Genomic DNA, 20,428 nt, shown 5'->3' with positions numbered 1-20,428 from the left:
CAACTTTTGCTGTTACACATCAAGCCAGATTTCAGCTACTGGAAGCCAGAGATTTACAAACACACACACACAAACACACACACCCTTCTATCTTCTATGGACACTTTCCAGCCAGGAAAAAGCACTTGCCGGTAGTGCAGTGCAAGGCATATTGGGTATGGCCTGGGCCAAGAGGTGTAGCCTTAGAGAGAGTCCCAGAGGCCAAGGAGAGAAGGTTGGAGGGTCGCATTTGGCCCTTGGGGTGCATGTTCCCCTCCGCCCGTTTCAAAACAGCAAAAAATACATGTCCTAAATAAGCACAGTTCTCTTTAAATTTAAGAAGACGAACACAACAAATTGTACTATTCAGCCGACCAGATTAAGAGGGACCGACAAGTCTCCATTTCCGAGCATCTGGTGTCTCCACGCGGAACGCAAAGCCTCCTGCACCAAATGAGAGCATCTTGCGGGATGCGCACAGCTGTCACCTCACACTTAGAGCCTCGAGATCAGCAGCCTGAGATTCGCCCTGCAACTTCAGATCAACTTAATATGAAGCTGGCTAAAGGAACTTCAGAAATTGCAGGACTCGTGGTATAATGGGTTTCATCTCTCTTTGCTTTTTTTGCAAATTATTGAGCACACTCTGCTTTGCAGCACCTTGCCTTTCATGATTCGATGCTTTTTCGTAGGATTTTGTAAGCGTTCGCAGAAACTTTCACCTGCTTCTTGCATCATGAATTCTGGCCACATAACTGATGACATCTTTTGATTTATGTAATTTTACATCATTTTAATATGGAGTAGGTCTGCAACTGATATGGGGGTTACGTTCGAGGGATTGCACCAAAAGCCAAAATCATGTAAAGTCAAAATTCATTGGGTTCAGTGGTGGATGGAAATGCCAGAGATTTTTCCTGGAACCCCACCCCTTTCCCACTCCTTTCTTTTTTAAAAAAAGTCATGCTTGTAAAGCTGAATGTGCATAAGTTAAATGCACGTAAGTTGCAGGCTTATTGTACACAAACAATAGGGGTGTATGCAGAATGGAGATTACTTGTGTAAAGTGAAGCTAACATAGAAATATTTACTATTGCCTAAAAGGGGGTTAAAAACAACATGGTCCAGGGCATCATAATCCTGCAAATGCTCATGGAATTTCATTCTATGTGCATTCACTTTGTTGAAGACCTGAAGTGACAAATTATGTAACATTTTGTAGGTGCCCAAATAATTCAGATTTTGCTCACATCTCTAGATGGGATTATCCATGGAAATACTAGGACCATAAAGATGGTCTGTTTAACTGGATGGGTAACCTTCAGACTCAAACCTCCCTTGCCATTGTCTGTTCTTAGACCTGAGTCAAAATTACTCACTTTTTTTGGGGGGGGGGCTGCAGCAGGAACAATTAGGGATGGGAGGATCTGTCAATTTCAGATTCGTGTCCCCCCCCCACTCATCAGTTCTTCACATTTCCATATCAGTTTGCAATTTTATCTCATATTATTAATATTAATATTATTTTAAAAAACAAGTCCACATGAAAGTTAATCAGCATTTTTGTGTGATGTTCAGTGGCTTTTGACCCCATTTGACCATGGCATCTTTCTGAAGAGGCTGTCTGAGTTGCGGGTGGGTAGCACTGCCTTGCCGTGGCTCCAGTCCTACTCGGATGGTTGTTTTCAAAGGTTGATGTTTGGGGAGTATCATTCCACCCTGTGGAGCCTTCCATGCGGGGTTCCTCATGGTTCAATTTTATCCCCCATGGTGCTTAGCATATACATGAAACTGCTGAGTTGGGCCATCCAGAGTTTTGGAGTACATTGTCAGAAATATGCTGATGACACACAGCTCTGCTTCTCCTTTACATCTGCAGGTGTGGCAGGTGTTGCACTGGACCATGGCAATGGACTGGATGAGTGCCAATCAACTGAAGCTCAATCCAAATAAGTCAGAGGGACTATTAGTGGGTGGTTCCTTAGGCCAGATGGATGGGAGGTGGCCTGATCTTGATGGGGTTATATTCCCTCTGAAGGAGTGGGTAGACAACTTGGGGATCCATTACTGTCACTTGAGGCTCAGATGGTCTCAAGGGTGTGGAGTTCTTTCCATTTGGCTGGCAGCCCAGCTGCACCCCTATCTGGACAGGGGTGGCCTAACTTCTGCTGCCAAGGCTCTGGTAAGCTCTAGGTTAATTACTGCAATGTGTTCTGTGTGTGGCTGCCTCTGAAGACAGTTTGGAAACTTCAGCTGGTGCAGAATTCAGCGGCTAGGTTGCTCACCGGGGCAAGATGGTTTGAGCAAACAACACTGATCCTGGCCCAACGGCACTGACCACAGGAGCCAACTCCTAGGGGCCAAGGGCACTCCCCCCCAAAAAAAAAAATTGAGGGGGGCCAGGCCACCCCAAAGTTGATGGGCATTGCCATTCACATGGTGCATGTGCACTGCATTATGTGATCAATTATGCATGGTGGGGCTTACCTGGGCTTCCCCAATATTTTATTCAAATTGGCACCCCTGGCACTGACTGCCGATTAGTTTCAGAATCCAAATGTGCTTTATAGAGTGTAAAGGAAATGTTTCAGATAAAGGATCAAAAGGAAAAGTCTTTGTCCTTCCCTGGCACCTGAAATTTCCCCTTTAACAGGTTTCCTTTGACTTTGACTTTAATTAGATGTGCCACACTCCCCGCTCCATCTCTGGTGCTGTAGTGGCACCAATGTCATCAACCAGCTCTCGGTGGAATTTTGTGAATGTCAGCAACTGAATGCACCAAAGGTTCAGTCTTGACAAGGACGAAAGAGGCAGGAGAAGCGTCCTTGGGAGCAGTGTCTAGGCAACGTGGCAATGCACAAAGCCAGCCTCCATCCAGTTCTGCTTTGTAGGTTTTATCCAATCGCACGTAGGAAGAAAAATATGGATTACTGTGAAGATCAAAAAGCATGCATAAGAACATGAGAAAAGCCTGCTGGATCAGGCCAATGACCCATCTAGTACAGCATCCTGTTCCCAGTGGCTGCCTCTTCTGGGAAACCTGCAAGAGCAACTATCCCCTCCTGTAGCTTCCAGTAACTGATATTCAGAGGTATTGCTGCCTTCAACTGTGGAAACAGAGCACAGCTGTCAAGACTAGCAGCCACCAATAGCCCATTCCTCCATGAATTTGTCCAGTCCTCTTTTGTACACCCAAGCTGATGGTCTTCACTACCTCCTGTCCATTTGAAAACAAAACCACACTTAGTTGTCCAGAATATCATACAATAGGGTCACCAATACTGCTTGAAAATAGAACAGTTCCTGAGTGCTCACTGGAAGGACAGATCCTGAAGCTCCAATACTTTGGCCACCTGATGAGAAGAGAAGATTCCCTGGAAAAGACCCTGACACTGGGAAAGATTGAGGGCACAAGGAGAAGGGGACGACAGAGGACGAGATGGTTGGACAGTGTTCCCGAAGCTACAAACATGAGTCTGACCAAACTGCGGGAGGCAGTGGAAGACAGGAGTGCCTGGCGTGCTCTGGTCCATGGGGTCACGAAGAGTCGGACATGACCTAACGACTAAACAAGTACCTGGAGATGAGGGACCATCTCTCAGCTCAGCCATGAAGCTAACTGGCTGATTTCTCACAGGCTATTTTCACAAACCCCTACCTATCTCACAGAACTGTTGGAAGGAAAGTATGCATTAAACCCTACGTAGCCCACTCCTCTGAAGAAAGGGGATGTATACTTTCCTGAGATCTTAAGCGCATTCGTGTGTTATTATTTCCCCCTGACCATAAACAATGATACTGATCAATACTGGCCAGTTGATACTGGCCTAGTGCCCACATGCTGAAAATCAATAACTGCTGGGATCTGTGAGCAGCTGCCCCTTGTGGCAAATATAATGCCATGCAAAACCTTAGTTTCAGATATTTGCTTATGAGGTCTGAGCTGGCAGTGAATGAGCCGGAATGAGACCTTGCGGGTGCAGCGGATAACCTGATCAAGATGTCAGCCCAGTGTGCAGCAACTGTGAAAACGGCAAATTCCATGCAAGGGAGCACTAGGAAAGGAATAAGACTGCTGATATCACCATGCCGTTAAAATGATCCATGATGCAATCTCACTTGGAATACCAGGTAGAGCTCTGGCCTCGAAAAGCATATTGTAGAGTTGGGAAAGGTTCAGGAAAGAGCAACCAAAATGATCAAGGGGGTGGAGAGACTCCCAAGCAAGTAAGGAAAGGTTGCAGTGTTTTGGGACTTTATAGTTTAGAGAAAAAGTGACTAAGAGGCAACACAATTGAAGTTTATAAAATGATGCATGGCATCAAGAAAGCAGATAGGGAAAAGTTTATTTTCTCCCTCTCTCATAACAATAGAGTCAGAGATGACTTACACAGCGCAGGAGAGGAACGAGAATCTGAGCAATTCAGCATTACTCTTCCCCATCTGCAATCCGGCAAATTAACTCTGATCATCTCCTTCTGATGTCAGCAAGCGGGAAAGGAGTCTGCTCAGGGCCAATCTGCATGCCACTGCAATTAGCAGTGGTCAGTCGATGATGGTTCAAGCATTGCATTGCCGTGGTTCCCCCCCCTCCCCTCGTGACTCAGACCTGTCAGATGTTGGTATGGAACAGCAGGATTCTCCTTTGTCCAAACCTTAACCCTTGGGTAAAACATCAATTAGCAGCAACCTGAGGTATCTGCTTAGAAAACACCAGCAGAAGCAGGGGAGGGGATCTGGAGATGCTGAGCGCATCATTTTGGTTGCAGAGAAGATTAGAGAAACAGCATTTTCCAGGCCTTTGAAAGGACTGATGGGGAGGGGGCGGAGAATGATGCTTGTGTTTCCCAGCTGGAGAAAAGAAGAGATATTTTGGTGAAACACGTAACGGTCCATACCAGCCAATATTTCACAGGAGGCAAAAAGGAAAAGCTTTTGAGGATGTGTAACACTTGCGGTCCCATACCAGGATGAGCCCTGGACACCTACTTTACATGTGGCTGGGGGGTGGGTCTAAGTGATGCCTTCATTCACCCCCATAATCCATGGGCTGCACCAGTTAGCAAGCAAAGAAAGCACCCGTGAGCATCTCATGACACATTGTTAATAGCTCAAAATGCCAACCACAAGCAGTGGCATGGTAGATTACACATCACATCTCGGGCTCAATTTGCATAGCCCTATAAAAGAAGGGACACGAGTGACACTGTGGGTTAAACCACAGAGCCTAGGACTTGCCGATCAGAAGGTCGGCGGTTCGAATCCCCGCGACGGGGTGAACTCCTGTTGCTCAGTCCCTGCTCCTGCCAACCTAGCAGTTCGAAAGCATGTCAAAGTGCAAGTAGATAAATAGGTACCGCTCCGGCGGGAAGGGAAACACCATTTCCATGCGCTGCTCTGGTTCACCAGAAGTGGCTTAGTCATGCTGGCCACATGACCCGGAAGCTCCCTCGGCCAATAAAGCAAGATGAACGCCGCAACCCCAGAGTCGGTCATGAGTGCACCTAATGGTCAGGGGTCCCTTTACTTTACCTTTTTATAAAAGAATGCAAGTAAATATGTGAGGGGCTTTGCCTGTGGAGAAGGGAGCATGCAAAATTTACTCCCCACATGCCCACCCTCCACTCCAGCTCCAAGAGAAACCCATTCCCCCTCCCCTGAACAGGAGTCAGCATGCATAGAAATGATTGCAGGGTGTGGGGCTCACCTGCATTCCCACCATTTGTTGCCCCAGTTTAAGCCCTCACTTAAACTCTGTCTAAATATGGGGCAGTGCTATGGCGGCTCCACCTTTAGAGTCATAGGAACTTGCATGGAAGCAGTTTTATTTGATATAGTCAACCAAGGGAGTGGCTAATGTCGAGCCTGTAGCTTTATGGCATCAACTGTTTTCATAGACCTCAGAAGTCTATAAAGCTCTGTACAACTTAGACCCAGGCTATCTGAAAGACAGTTTCCCCTCATATGAACATGCCCAGGCTCTGAGTTCTTCAGGAGAGGCCCTTCTCCCAGTCCTGCCACCTTCAAAGGAATGCTTGGTGGAGATGCAAGAGAGGGCCTTCTTGGTGTCTGGCCCCAGACTTTGGAACGCCCTTCCACAAGAAAACAGACTGGCTCCCTCCTTGTTTTCCAGCCGGTAGGTGAAGATTTTCTTGTTCCAATAAAATCACTGATTTTAAAGAAAGTGCTGGGGCTATGATGTTTTTACTCTATGTGTGTGTGTGTTTAATTCTATTAAACCTTTAATTCTATTACTGTTTAATTGTTTTTTAAGGATTTTTTTTCCTACCCCCACCCCCACCCCCCACACCTGTTTTACCTGTAATCCACCTTGAGTTCCTGTTGGGAGGCAAGACAGGATAATAATAATAATAATAATAATAATAATAATAATAATAATAATAATAATATGTGAAAGCCTGGTCAACAAAAAGAGTAGAATTTGGTTGTAGAATGGGCTATACTGTGAACCTAAGAACATAGGAAGATCCTGTAGCTGGTTCAATCCAAATGTTCTTCTTGCCCAGCATCCTATTCTCACAGGATGTCCAAGCAGGAGCCAAGTGCTACAGTGTCTCTCTCCCAGCAAACTGACATTCAAATGAATCTACTGCCTCTGACAATGGAGGTAGAACAGACATAGGCAAACTCAGCCCTCCAGCAGTTTTGGGACTACAACTCCCATCATCCCTAGCTAACAGGACCAGTGGTCAGGGATGATAGGAGCTGTAGTCCCAAAACATCTGGAGGGCTGAGTTTGCCTATGCCTGAGGTAGAACATGGCTATTGTGGCTCGTGGTGAGTTACTAGCATTATCCCCTGTGGCCAAATGGGGAGGCTAAGGGTCAAAACAAGCTGAGGGGTTGCCCTAACCCTCATGCCTCCCATCTTATTCCTGATGAATTCGCATGCATTTCCCAAGCCATTTTTTCCACTTGCAAAGGAGAAGGTATGAGGAAGACTTCAAGCTCACCTCATCTTCTTTGAGGAAGGGTTTTGAAAGCCCTTAAAAGTTGGTTTCTGAGTGTCGCTGGGGACCACTTTGCCAGCGCTTTCGATTCAGAGTAATTCCACCCACCCCTCAGTGCAGAGGGTGCAATTTCATTCCGGCTTGAGCTTCCTGTACACTGTCCATCCCATCCCCACTACTAAAAATGTATGGTTCAGCTTAATTCCATTCCATCTCACTTGCATTTTATTGTAGGCTTATTTCCAAATGAAATGGCAACGAAAGAAAATGCATTTAAATTGCACACATTTTACAGATGCATAAGAACCCTGCTGGATCAGGCCAGTGGCCCATCTTGACCAGCATCCTCTTCTCATAGTAAACCAGCAACTCATGCAGAAACACAAGAGGCAGCCTTGTCTAAGGGATGAGCCCACCCTACCAGTTGAAGAAGACACAATTTCATTATTTCATTTACTTATGGCATTTATAGACCAGCTTTTTTTCTCCAGTGAGTTCAAGGTTGCATGCACGGTTCTCCTCCCTCTCCATTCAATCCCTCACAACAACCCTGTGAGGTAGGTTAGGCTGAGACGCAGCAACTGTGAATCCAGGTCACCCAGTGGAGCTTCATTGCCAAGTCGGGAGATTTGAACTCTGGTCTCCCAGATCGCAGACCGACACCCTAGCTGCTATATCGAACTGGCTCACCATTTACTGCCCACAACAGAGGCTGAGTGTAAGGAAGTTTGCCCAGAACCCTGATTCAGCCAGGGACACAGTGGAAAGCTTCCTCTCTGCATTATTGCTTTGGGTTTCCAAGAGTGTCCAATTGTGTGCTTCTATGAGGCATCGGCCTTCTTTTATGGCACACAAGTGCGCTGTAACACGATATAATGTCTAACAAGATGTAACATTGTGTACTGAAGCCAAGATTATATACATCATGTATTATTGATCAAGAGGAACTCTCGTAAAGTTTTATAAAAAGAAAGTTGTTATTGGGTTTTTGAAAAGAAAAAAGAAAAGAGGGAGGGGGTAAAAACCTTGCAATTTTTCTCAAAGTCAGGGATAATGCCTAGCAACACTCTCCCCTCCAGGGGAAGATCCTGAAATACATGCCCTTTCCTGTTCATTCCCCACAACAGAGCGATGCTCTCTCAGTATCAGCGTGTGGGGGCGGAACTTGCTCCACTTCAAACACATGTCGAACTCTGTTGCCAATAGCAACGGAGCTCCAGAAAGCCTGCTTCACATCCTCGGAAGTGGAGGCACCTCCCGGAGGGTGTCGGGGCAGGAGCAATGACTGAATCAGTAAGTGATCGGAATTGGTAGCAAGGTGTTTGTAGGAAGGGTGAACAGGCACACGTTCCCTCCATCCCTCCTCACCTAATCTCCAGGTTTCAGCTACAAATAGCATAAGAGGCGGGGGGCCTCCCAGTCTGCAACCTCCTGCCTTTTTGTAGCAAACCACTCAAAGTAAGCTGATTATCCTGTAAGGTCCAGGTAGTGAATGAGATAGAAATTAGTTTATAATTTAATGCAAAGCTACCTAATTTGCATTTTCTGAGCCACCATATGAACAAAAAAAAATGAACCCCCTACAGCAGTGAGTTCCATAGTTTAACTATGCACAGCACCCTTCAAAATTCATACCTCTTCATATCTGCAATTATTATTACCATAGCTGTCAACTTTTCCCTTTTCTTGCGAGGAATCCTATTTGGAATAAGGGAATTTCCCTTAAAAAAAAGGAAAACATTGACAGCTATGATTATTACCCACCTGTCACCAGCAGGTCGCAGGGTAGGAACGACAATTTAAAACTGAGAATTAAAAACAATTGAAGCATATTACATTCACAAAGACAGGGCGGGTCCTTGAAACACACATATCAGGTGCCAAAGGCAAGAGTTAGGGTTAGGAGTTAGCTTCCGCTTCTGCTCCTCCTCCTCAAAAAGTATATATAACAATCGGTAGTGCGCACCGAAATGGTGTATATTACGGAATATAAATCTGCAGGAATGGATTCTATAATGCAAAATGAATACATCAGGAGAAAAGCATGTGCAAAATGCATGTGAGTTTTAAGGCAGGATGAGAGAGAGAGAGAGAGAGAGAGAGAGAGAGAGAGAGAGAGAGAGAGTGTAGTGGTTAGAGTACTGGACTAGGACCCAAGAGACCCAGCTTCAGTTTTACCCTTGGCCATGAAGCTGGGTGACCTTGGGCCAGTCACTGCCTCTCGGCCTAACCTGCCTCACAGGGTTGTTGTGAGAATTAAATGAATAGGTGAGGAACATTGAGGCTGAGAAGTGGTGACTGGCTGGCTCAAGATTACTGGGTTATCTTCACAGCTGAGCAGGGATTTGAACCCAGGTTTCCCAACTTCTATTCCATCTACACCACACTGGTTCTTTGCTCTCCTTAAATACCCAAGCAAACACTGCACAGATATTATCTCATCATCCATATGTCCATCCATATAATATTGGAATCAAGCATTATGTGTAGCAGCACCTAACCACCAAAACTCTGTCTTTCTCTCTCTCCCCCTCTCCCGCTATCAGACAGGCTTTGTAGTCTTTCCAGTGCTGATTGAAAGTGTTCCTTTTTCAACCAGGCTCTCAAGTTGAGAGGTATTCAGTTTTTATATATATATATATATATATATATATATATATATATATATAACCCCAGTCTGTATGAAATTTGAAATTGTTTTCATCCATGGAATTGCTTTTCCGCATGTGAAATTGTTTTAATTGCTTTTATGTATGGAGTCCTTTCGTGTAGGTTTTCATTTCTGCTGTTTTTGTTTCTTAAATTGCATAGGAAGCAATTCATAAATGAAAACCAACCAGTGAATAAAATTCCAAAGATTGATTGCTACCTCCTCCTGCCTGACTCAAGCTGGAACAAGACATTATTCACCTTGGAGCCACAAGGCTGCTATCAGGAGACGCGGCAAGCAAAATGATGTACTTTAGAGTTCCCGAGTCTAGAAATAAATTTGGATAAATTTCAGTTGCATCCTTAACCATGTTGCCATCAGGCATTTAGGATAATAGAATGGTAGAATCACAGAATTGTGTGCTGGAAGGTTCCCCCAAGGGCAATCTAGTCTGACCCCAAGCAATGCATGAATCACAGCTAAAGAAGCCCTGACAGATGGCCATCCAAACCTCCAGTGAGGGAGAGGCCACCACTTCCTGAAGGAGTCTGTTCCACTGTTGAATGGCTCTCACCAACAGAAAGTTCTTCCTCGTGTTCAGTCAGAATCCCTTTTCCTGTCATTTGAACCCATTGGTTTGGGTCCTACCCTCCAGAGCAGCAGAAAATAAACTTGCTCCATCTTCCATGTGGCGTCAGGGAGTGGCAGGCTCTAAAGGGTGTGTGGCGCAGGCAGAAGACCAGCAGATTGACCCAGAAGAAGGGAGCAGTGATTTATGGCATGTGACGTTTTTGCCTGCAAGGCAGGAGTCAGGGGAGGGAGAGTCAGGGCAGACCGAGAGAGAGGAAGGTGTGCCAGGTGTGCCAGAAGAAGAAGAGGCTGTTTAGCCAAAAGACAGGTCAGTAGACTCCCCACAAAGCTCCCCCACCCAGGAGGGGCTTGAAGTGGGAAGGGCAGTGGCACCTTCCATGCAGAAGTTGCAGCTTGTGGGTGGGCGACCTGTCAGGGAAATGTATATAAGCTGGCAAAAGGGAAGGTTTTCCCTGTTGCTGCAACTATTCCAAAGGGCCCAGATTTGTGGACAGCTGCCTAGAAGCATGGGGACACGGGTGGCACTGTGGGTTAAACCACAGAGCCTAGGACTTTCCGATCAGAAGGTCGGCAGTTCGAATCCCCGTGACAGGGTGAGCTCCCATTGCTCGGTCCCTGCTCCTGCCAATCTAGCAGTCCGAAAGCACGTCAAAGTGCAAGTTGATAAATAGGTATCACTCTGGTGGGAAGGTAAACGGCGTTTCCGTGTACTGCTTTGGTTCGCCAGAAGTGGCTTAGTCATGCTGGCCACATGACCCAGAAGCTGTACACCGGCTCCCTCGGCCAATAAAGCGAGATGAGCGCCGCAACCCCAGAGTCGTTCGTGACTGAACCTAATGGCCAGGGGTCCCTTTACCTTTACCTAGAAGCATGTGTGCATGTGTGCATGCCTATCCGGAGCATGGAGGAAGCTGCTATCAGTGTTTCTCTTGCCAATAAAGAGGTAACTAACAAGCATGTGCCTTCCTTCTCTGGGACAGGCTGTGACAGACAGCCCTTTGAGTATTTGAAGATGGCTATCACATCAGCTCTCAGTCTTCTTTCCTCCAAGTTGAGCATACCCAACTCCCTCAGCCGTTCTTCATAGCCGTTCTTGATCAACCCAGTCACCCTCCTCTGAACACCTTCCAGCTTGTCATAGAATCATAGAATTGTAGAGTTGGAAGGGACCATGTGGGTCATCTAGACCAACCCCCTTGCAATGCAGGATTCTTTGCCCAAGGTGAGGTTCGAACCCACAACCTTGAGATTAAGAGTCTCATGCTCTACCAACTGAGCTATCCCAATATCCTTTGGACTGTGGTGCCCAGAACTGGACATAGCACTCCAGGTTGATAGTGCCACACCATGAGTAGTCAACACAGCAACCTTCTGATATTGTGGTGTACAGCTCCCATTGTCTCTGATCCTTAACTTATGCTGGCTAGGCTGTTGGGAATTGTAGTCTAAATCTGGAGGTCGCTGCACTGGCTAAAGAGCAGATGCAAGACTGCTGCTTTTCCTTTTCGTTTCAGCAGCCTACCAAACACTCCTTCTAATGCCTAGTTCAGTATTCAGGGAAAGGAACAAGTTAATATCTATTTCTCCCTAGAAGATGGGTCCATTAGAGAAATTAATCTGCGTATAGATTATACTGTAAATTCCAACAATTCCTCTCTTTCCCTTTTATTAAAGAGAAGCATCTTTCTGAGCTCTACGAGTCACAACCAACATTCTCTGCGATTTAATTTACTTCATGTGTGGCAAAGGGCCTTCCAGTCTAAACTTCTGTAATAGCAAACATAATTTGCAATAAATGGAAAGTCCACTTCCAGCTGCTGAGCGAATGGAATCGTTGCGTTGCGCTATGAGGAATGAGCATGGCGCTTAGATTCGATTACAGGGCTCCCACGTGTGGATTTACTGAGCTTACAGACAAACCCCCTTTAAACCCCCAGTGAGTACCACACATAAAAATGAAGGATCAGAGGGAGGGAAGGACGGAGTTCCAGTTTGCTCAGTGGCTGAACATTTTCCTTGAAACTCATTTCATTCTGTTTTCAACTGTAATCCTTTTGTTCGTTTGTATCTTTACTAGAAAACTACTCCCAAGAAGGGGTCCATGATAGAAGTTTATAAAAGTATGCATGCATGGCATGGAAAAAGTGGAAGGAGAAAGGGGTAGGGTTTCCCCCCTTCTCTCATAAGACATTAGAACTCGTGGACATCCAGTGAAACTAAATGTTGAAAGAACCAAGGCAGACAAAAGTAAACCCTTCTTCACACAACACATAGTTAAACTCCCTGCCCCAAGACGCAGTGGTGGCTACCAACTTGGATGGCTTAGAAAGGGGATTAGACAAATTCCTGGAGGAGAGGACTATCAGGGGCTACTAACCTTGATGGCAATGCTCTGCCTCCACCGTCAGAGGCAGTAATGCTTCTGAATACCAGTTTCTGGAAGCCACAGGATGGGGAGAGTGATCTTATGCTTGAATCCTGCTTGCAGGCTTCCCATCATAGGTATCTGAGTGGCCACTGTGTACTAGATGGGCCATTGTTCTGATCCAGCAGGCTCTTATTGTGCTCTTATGTCCAGATCATTAGGGGGCTCAGGGGAAAGACTATGTTTTTGCTGCTTGAAACAAAAAGCTAGAGAGTGCCTCCTTTGCCTCAGGTGCAAAAGCTGACCAGACTGGGAGCTGAATCTTCCTTCAACACTGCCAACATGATGGTATCCTCCACCACACTGGAAGTCAACAAGGAAGTTTAGAGGGAGCAGGGATTGGTCAACTGATACATAGGCACCTTTCTTCCACCATCTCTCCACCACTGCCCCCTGCCCCACCCCCCCAGTATCTGCCGTCTGAGGCAACTGCCTAATGATAGGACAGTCCTAAGTAACTTACCAGCATACAACTGTGTTCAAGAAAATTATTTTGGCATTAAGGAAACCACACTGTGGGTTTTCTATAATGGGTTACAAAATGGCAGAGTAGTGATGAGGATCAGGTGGGCTACACAGATGGGCTAAGCAGTTAATTCTGTCCCATTTCGGTCTCAATCCTAACAAGAAACGAGCCTTTGGTGTCATTGGCCCAGTATGGTGTAATGCTCAGCGAACAGAGGATTCAGAAAGCTCCTTCTGTGCCGACTTTTAAATACTTGCTGAAAACCTTTCTATTCTATCAGGCTGCATTCAGGCAATTGATAATACAGCTTTCCACAATAGTTTCCTAATTCCAGATTTTAACTTTTTTATATGGCTTTTTTGGCATGGTTTTATACAAAATTGTTGTGAACCACTCTGATATCATGTTCTATGAATTAGTGGTGCGTGTGTGTTGCATTTCTGTTACGCAGGATGCCCCCTTCATCCAATCACAATAGAAACCCAGTATGTTTGTTTGTTTTCCTGCTTGGGTCAACAACTGGAAATGAAATGCAACATTTGCACACATGCAAGCAAATACACACAGATCTCAAAGCAATCTATAAATATACCTGAAGTGTCTCCTGGGATCTTGGGCGGAGGGGCACCAACCTCTTTTCTGTTCCCATCAGAAGTGGCAGGTGGTACCATTGTGCTAATCACACCGGGGTTGTTCTTGGGTGTGCCAATCCCAGGGCCAGGTCCTTCTGGCTGAACCGTCGTGGAAGCTGCAGTTGTGGTGGTGATCGTGGTGGTGGTGGTGGTGGAGATGGTGGTGGTCTTGTGTCGCAAAACAGAGATGGTGGTGGCACTGCCATAAATTCCCGAGAAGCTCTCCAGGGTTTCCAAAGGGCTTGTGGACCCCCAGACAATCACCTCGGTCTCTGGAGTGGGCTTGCCAATCGCCCGGAGGTACCTTTTCCTCCTCCTCAAGTAAGTCTGGTATGCTGTACTCCCGTCTGCCAGAGAAGGGTCTGATCTGGCGGGCACAAAGTGCTCGGGGTGCCCATTTTCCCAGAGGAGGTCCGTGGCTTTGTGTAGACGTTTGGAATGATACGTACTGGCCAGCTGTCCATTAGACCGTTCCAAATAGGGGAAAGCATGGTTCCCCGGAAGCCCATAACTCCTGGCCTGCTGCCCGGATCTAAGACTCCACAAAGGACTATGCCAGAATCCATGTCGGTCATGGTGACCCGGTCTTTGCAAGGGCCTATGACCGTGGCCCAAAGATTCACAAGAGGTGAAATCCATGGCAAGTCGGAACATGGCTATTAAAATCCAAGCATGGCTTCGTACAGGATAACCTGACCTGCAAATAGACACAGAGCTGTGTTAGAAAGAAGCAAACAAACAGAAAAGTCAACAGAGTTCATTCAAGGGGAGTGTTGCAGGATGACACACTGAAACTCTCCAGACTGTTGCTCATGGATCTGGCAGTTCTGCTTGTCTCTGAAACCTTATCTCACATGAGTGGCTAACAAATCAGAGAGTGGGCTAGCTCTGAAATTTCTTCCCTGGCACACAAACCTTTGGGTGGTGAAGATTTGTTGGATTTCAACACAGGTTGCCCTTTAAATGTGACATTTTACATGGTTGAGTCAGCAAGAGTGGAGTCCAAGCAGGACTGGACCATACTGTTATCCCAAATGTGCAAATTGGCTCAACGTTTTGGGTTAATGAGCACTTTTGTTTCCAGAGCTGGAACACCTCCTCAGACACCTTAAAGGTCTCCCTACCCACATTTGCCAAAACGTTTCCCCAAAATATATCTAGTTGATGCCCCAGATTACAAACACTTCAGGTTACAAACTCCGCTAACCCGTAAGTAGTACCTAAGGTTAAGAACTTTACCTCAGGATGAGAACAGAAATCATGCAGCAGCAGTGCGGCGGCAGCAGGAGGCCCCATTAGCTAAAATGGTACCTTAGGTTAAGAACGGTAAGAACGGTTTCGGGTAAAGAATAGACTTCTGGAACGAATTAAGTTCGTAACCTGAGGTACCACTATCTATCTATCTATCTATCTATCTATCTATCTATCTATGACTGTCATCAGGCTGCGTCATAATCCTGGATTTGTACGAAGTCAGAGGGCAGCCTCTGATGAAGGATTTGTAGTGCTTCATCACAGTCTTGGGAGTTGCATGGCCAAGGTATGGCGGGGGAGCAAAGGAGAAGTCAGGATATAAAATTGGGTTTTAAACAACAGCCAAGGTTTGATTAGAGCAGTGATGGAGGTACACAGAGCAGCTGTGATGGGATATGGAGGAGTGCCTGAAGGAGTTTTGAGGGATTTGAGATTTGGGTGTAAAGAGAGAGGTGGGGGTTGGCAAGGGGGTTGGTGGGCTGGTGGCGGGTAGGCAAGGTTGGCAAGCACTATGAGAAGGGGTGGTAGCCCCTAATGAATTCCATATTTGCTATTTGACAGTTGACATGCAGTAGCATTGATGGATGACATGCACAAGTATTTTGCAGTTTTCAAATGCCACATTCAGAATTGGATATTTGGGCAAAAATTGAATATCGGTGAATCTAACCCGGCTTCCCATTACCCTGGAAGCCACAGGAGTTGACAGTGCTCTTTGCCCTCAGGCCCTGCTTGTAAACTTCCCACAGGCATCTGGTTGGCCACTGTGAGAACAGGATACTGAACTAGATGGTCCTCCTTTGGCCTAATTCAGCAAGGGCTCTTCTTTTCTTCTGAAAAACACTGGACTATGGGAAGGGAAGGCAGGGAAAGTCACTTTTCCATCGCCACCCACAACCAGCCTTGCTTTGTGGGCCCACAGCATTTACTGCTGAGAGATATACTGCCCTTCAATGCAGAGGTTCGATTTACATCTAATAGCCATCAATCCCTTCCATTGTTCCTCTCAGCAATAACCAGGTTGACTCACTGCCCAGGATTGCAATTTAGCAGCCCTGAGATAAGCCCTTGTATTTTTCCTTCCATCCAGCACATCCAGTAGGCTATAAAACTTACTTTTTTAATGAAATGAAATAGAGATGGAAGAGAGAAGGGAGAGAATGGCTGCATTATGTCTTGCTGACTGGGCATGATGCACAATCAGATCTGGCATGATCACGCAAACTGTTCAGAATGGCTCTGGGACCTCAAGGGCCTGACACAGCTCTGTGAGACTGCAAAATCCTATCCTGGAAACTCAGCCAGTCTTGGCCACATCTGCTGGGCAGTGAAAGGTCAACAAGATCCAACTAGTCTCTCTGTAGAAGTATGAACATGAGAATGCAAGAAGAAGCAACCCATCCACTCCAGCATCCTATTCTCTCAGTGGCCAACCAGTTGCCCCAATGGGAAGCCCAGAAGCAGGATGTGAGCACAACTGCATTTCCCCCAGCTGTGATTCTCATGCTAGTGGTCTATAGGAAAGGGACTGAACCTAGAACTGCCAGTATCATAATACTGTTATTCTATGGTGCAGCCACAGTTGGAATACTGTGTGCAGTTCTTGTTGGCTTACCTCAAAAAAGGATATTACAGTGGTACCTCAGGTTACAAACACTTCAGGTTACAGAATCCGCTAACCCAGAAGTAGTACCTCGAGTTAAACACTTTACCTCAGGATGAGAACAGAAATTGCGTGGCAGCGGGAGGCCCCATTAGCTAAAGTGGTACCTTAAGTTAAGAATGGTTTCAGGTTAAGAACGGACCTCCAGAACAAATTAAGTTCGTAACCAGAGGTACCGCTGTATAGAGTTGGAAAAGGTTCAGAAAAAGGTAACCCGAAATTATCAATGAGGTGGAGTCAATCCCCTATGAGGAAAAGTTCAGGACTTTTTAGTTTAGAAAAAAGGTGTGTAAGAGGTCACATGATAGAGGTTTATAAAATGATACATGGCATCAAGAAAGTGGATAGAGAAATATTTTTCCTATTTTCGCCCTCTGTCGTAACATTAGAACTTGTGGACATCCTGTGCAACTTAATGTTGGGAGATTCAGAACATGTCAGAGGACCCAAACCCCCCACAGTAGGTTGCTAGGAATGGATGAGACAAGGAAAGTTCTTACCAGTGCTTTTTATTCAGTATTCACAGAGAGAGGCTTAGAAATGCAGCCTCTTGGAGTAATGGTGTTGCTCCGAGTGAAACCCCACCCCCTCCATCTCTCTCACTTCCTCATGAGTCATCACTACCAGTGCTGGAAAGGGCCTTTTGCCTTTGAGCTCTTTGCTCTCCTACTTTCAAGGCCTGCCGTGTTCTGGGAGAGAAGGGGGGTCTGGAATGTTTCTAAAGACACTGAGTCTAGCAGCTGTCTCTCCCCTGGTGCTGCTTCTTCCTCCTCTCCCATTATTTCCCAGTCACCTCCCTCAACTGCCCCTCAGCTGTAACCTCCCTCAAACCCCTTTGTAATTCTGAACTGTCTCCTTCTTCTCAGGAAGGGTCAGATTGGGGAGGCAGTCTCCACTATTCCTCCTCTGCCCAGTCCCTGAGAGGACAGATAAAAAGAAAAAGAAGAAAAAGAAAGTATTTCTTAACATGACACATAGTTTGTGGGGATGTTCAGGAATGCAGGAGAGGATATATTGTCTGATTATATCCTTTTCCAACTTGTGTTAACAAGTTCTACAATTTAGCAGAGTAACATTCCCCCTTCTTAAACTTGCAGCGGATGCGTTTGCTCAGGCTCGCTAAAGCCTCTATAATAACTGTTCTGGTATTTTCCCCTTATTCCTTCATAAAAGATAAAACACGACACAGTCTTCTACAAATGTATAAAAACGGTTTACTCACGCATTCTGTTCACAATCGGATCCCAGAAGGCAAACTTAGCTTAGAAAAGTAACATATACTTGGAAACTATTCCATAAGAAAACAGTCCCTTTGTCCTCTCTTGGCTGGAAGCAGATGTTGCTTCTCCGATGCTTGTGGAGAAAGAGAGAGGTAGCTGCCCTGCCCTGTGCGTTTGTTGTTACCTGCACAGGTGAGGCCACACCCACCTCTAGTCACATGCAGAGGAAGTCTGTCCCAGCCCAGAAGGAAACAGGAAGTTTACCTGATGGCTGGACAAACATTCCTCCCCATGTGTAAACATGTTCACTCTAGGAATATTGTACTTGACTGCTCTTGTGTTTCACATCCCACATAGTTAAGCTAGGGAACTCAATCCCCCAGGAGGCAGTGGTGGCCACCAACTTGCATGGATTTAAAAGAGGCTTGGAGAAATTCATGGAGGAGAAGTCTATCAATGGCTACCAGTTACAGTGGATATGCTCTTTATTCAGAGTTACAGGCAGTGATGCTTCTGAATACCAGCTGTTGGAAATGAGTTATATACCAGCTGTGGGGAAGGGAGAAAAACTTTCCTTTATCCACTTTCCCTATGTCTTGCATAGTTTTATTAACTTCTATCATGTTGCCCCCAAAAGAGCACTTTGCTGGGGCACCCACCCAACATTCACCCAGTCCTGCAACTGAATCCTATTTGGTTCAGTGATGGCAGGGAGCACTTCAAGGTGATAACAATCTCAAGCCAGAAATTCTGGCACACTCTGCAGAGGAGGGAACTATTGGCTCTTCAGCACCACCACTGATGATAGCCAACGGGCAGTATTGCAGCTACTGTCCTTACGTGTGCTAGGAAGAATGCTTCTTTTTTTAGAGGCGGAGATGGTTCATTTGGTTAAATGGCATTGATAGAGGTGTCAGGGGTTGCTTTGGAACTCCCACACACACACACACACACATCTCCAAATGGGCCCAATGAGTCTCCTCACTGCCTTTGCCACCCCTTTTATGGTGTCTGGGAAACAATAATTGAAAGACAAAAGAGGGAATCATTCTCCTCTGCTGCAGATCTGCAAGGAAAAACCCAGGCATTGCTGCGGGTAAGTTGAGTGCAAGTTTCCAGAGAGAGCATTAAAACAAGGCTCTTCCTTAATAAAAATGCCCAGCCTTGCTGTCATTTATAATGGCCCATCAGACTCAGACTTGAGCCCCGGCTAACACTGTTAATGTGATTTGAAATTTCTCCTTGCAGGAGAGGAAGACAGCCAGGGCACAGGGTTGCCTGACAGGGCATCCATCTCCAGGCTCACAATCACCACAGCCCCAAGTCTATAACTTCATTCTCTCAAACCTCATGGTGTTTTAACCTCTGTGTCTGCAGACTGGGCAGTCTGTATCCTGTCCACACTACGTAAGCAATTCCTTTTACAACTGAGCAGCAACTTACATTTTGGTCTGGGTTTATGGGGTAGCTGGGGAGGCTCTAAGACTTTGTTCAGTCCACAGTTTTACATGGAACAACCCCAATCACACCTCCTGGACTAATACACATATCGGAATGCAGAGATCCCTTCTATTTATTGCACTCCTGCAAATTTTGAAATACAGCTTTCAGCTCAAACAAGGGACCAAAATGCCTATAAAAAAGCACATTTTTGCATTAAAATGCATGCTTGTAAATGAAATTCATAATAACTATGTTTAGTCTAGGTTTCCCCTCCTATATACAATCTTGTACGCCATTTTACCTAACGCAGTATGCAAAATGTTTTTGCAAAGCAACTTCTTCTACGCTGCTCTTTGGTATGTTATTTTCCCCAACAGATGCATTTTTAGGCAAACTTTACCCTAGTATGTGCATTTTTGTACCCATTACTTGACTGGAGAACTACATTGCAAAATTCAGAGGAGTGTGAATTTTTGAAGGATGTCTGCATTTCAGTTCATGCACTGTGTTAGTTAAGTGTAAATTAGGTAGGTTTATCTTTAAAGGTGAACTGAATCAAATTTATTCCCCATCCCTAATTTAAAGGCAAAATATGACCTTTTTAAAAAAGTGATTTGTTATTTTTTTGCTGCGGTTTGCTTGCTTAATAATAATAATATATTTATACCCCGCTCATCTGGCTGTGCTTCCCCAGCCACTCTTGGCAGCTCCCAACAGAATATTAATAATAAAAAAGTGACAACATCTAACATTAAAAACAAGGGTATTCACCAATTGAGGCTGAAAGAGGATGGAATGAATATATGAATAAAAGCAAGCGAAACTGACGCGGAAACAGAATAACCTGATCCATCCACCAACCCCTACATGTACTTTATCCTGCCTCTGCTATAGTGAGCAAATCTGAGGGGGGAAATCGCAGACGATTTGGAATGGGGAAACTGTGTGTGTGGGAGGGTCCAGCTGTCTCCCCTGATGGTTGCAGCAGTGACTGCCCTTGTCGAAATCAGCTCCCACTCAAAAGATGCTTTTAGCTCTTTTTAGAAACTGTAGGGGATGATCCAGTCCTGCAACCTTTGATGTCAGGTAACGTTTGGTCCTAATTAAGAGGCCTCAGCTAAGGTCAATCACCAGG

At 45.7% G+C, this 20,428-nt stretch overlaps 1 protein-coding gene across 5 annotated transcripts in view; it reads right to left on the bottom strand.

Moving 5' to 3' along the window:
- Positions 1-20,428, bottom strand: part of AJAP1 (adherens junctions associated protein 1) — a 122,378-nt gene that overhangs the window by 62,625 nt on the left and 39,325 nt on the right. For all 5 annotated transcript variants that reach the window (XM_053400401.1, XM_053400399.1, XM_053400403.1 and 2 more), the window contains exon 2: positions 13,674-14,410. In XM_053400401.1, the coding sequence (XP_053256376.1) occupies positions 13,674-14,410 (737 nt within the window). The remainder of the gene's footprint in view (positions 1-13,673; positions 14,411-20,428) is intronic.

The sequence above is a fragment of the Podarcis raffonei genome, chromosome 8 (genome assembly GCF_027172205.1).
Source record: "Podarcis raffonei isolate rPodRaf1 chromosome 8, rPodRaf1.pri, whole genome shotgun sequence".
Taxonomy (NCBI): domain Eukaryota; kingdom Metazoa; phylum Chordata; class Lepidosauria; order Squamata; family Lacertidae; genus Podarcis; species Podarcis raffonei.
This window is presented reverse-complemented; position numbering and strand designations above follow the sequence as displayed.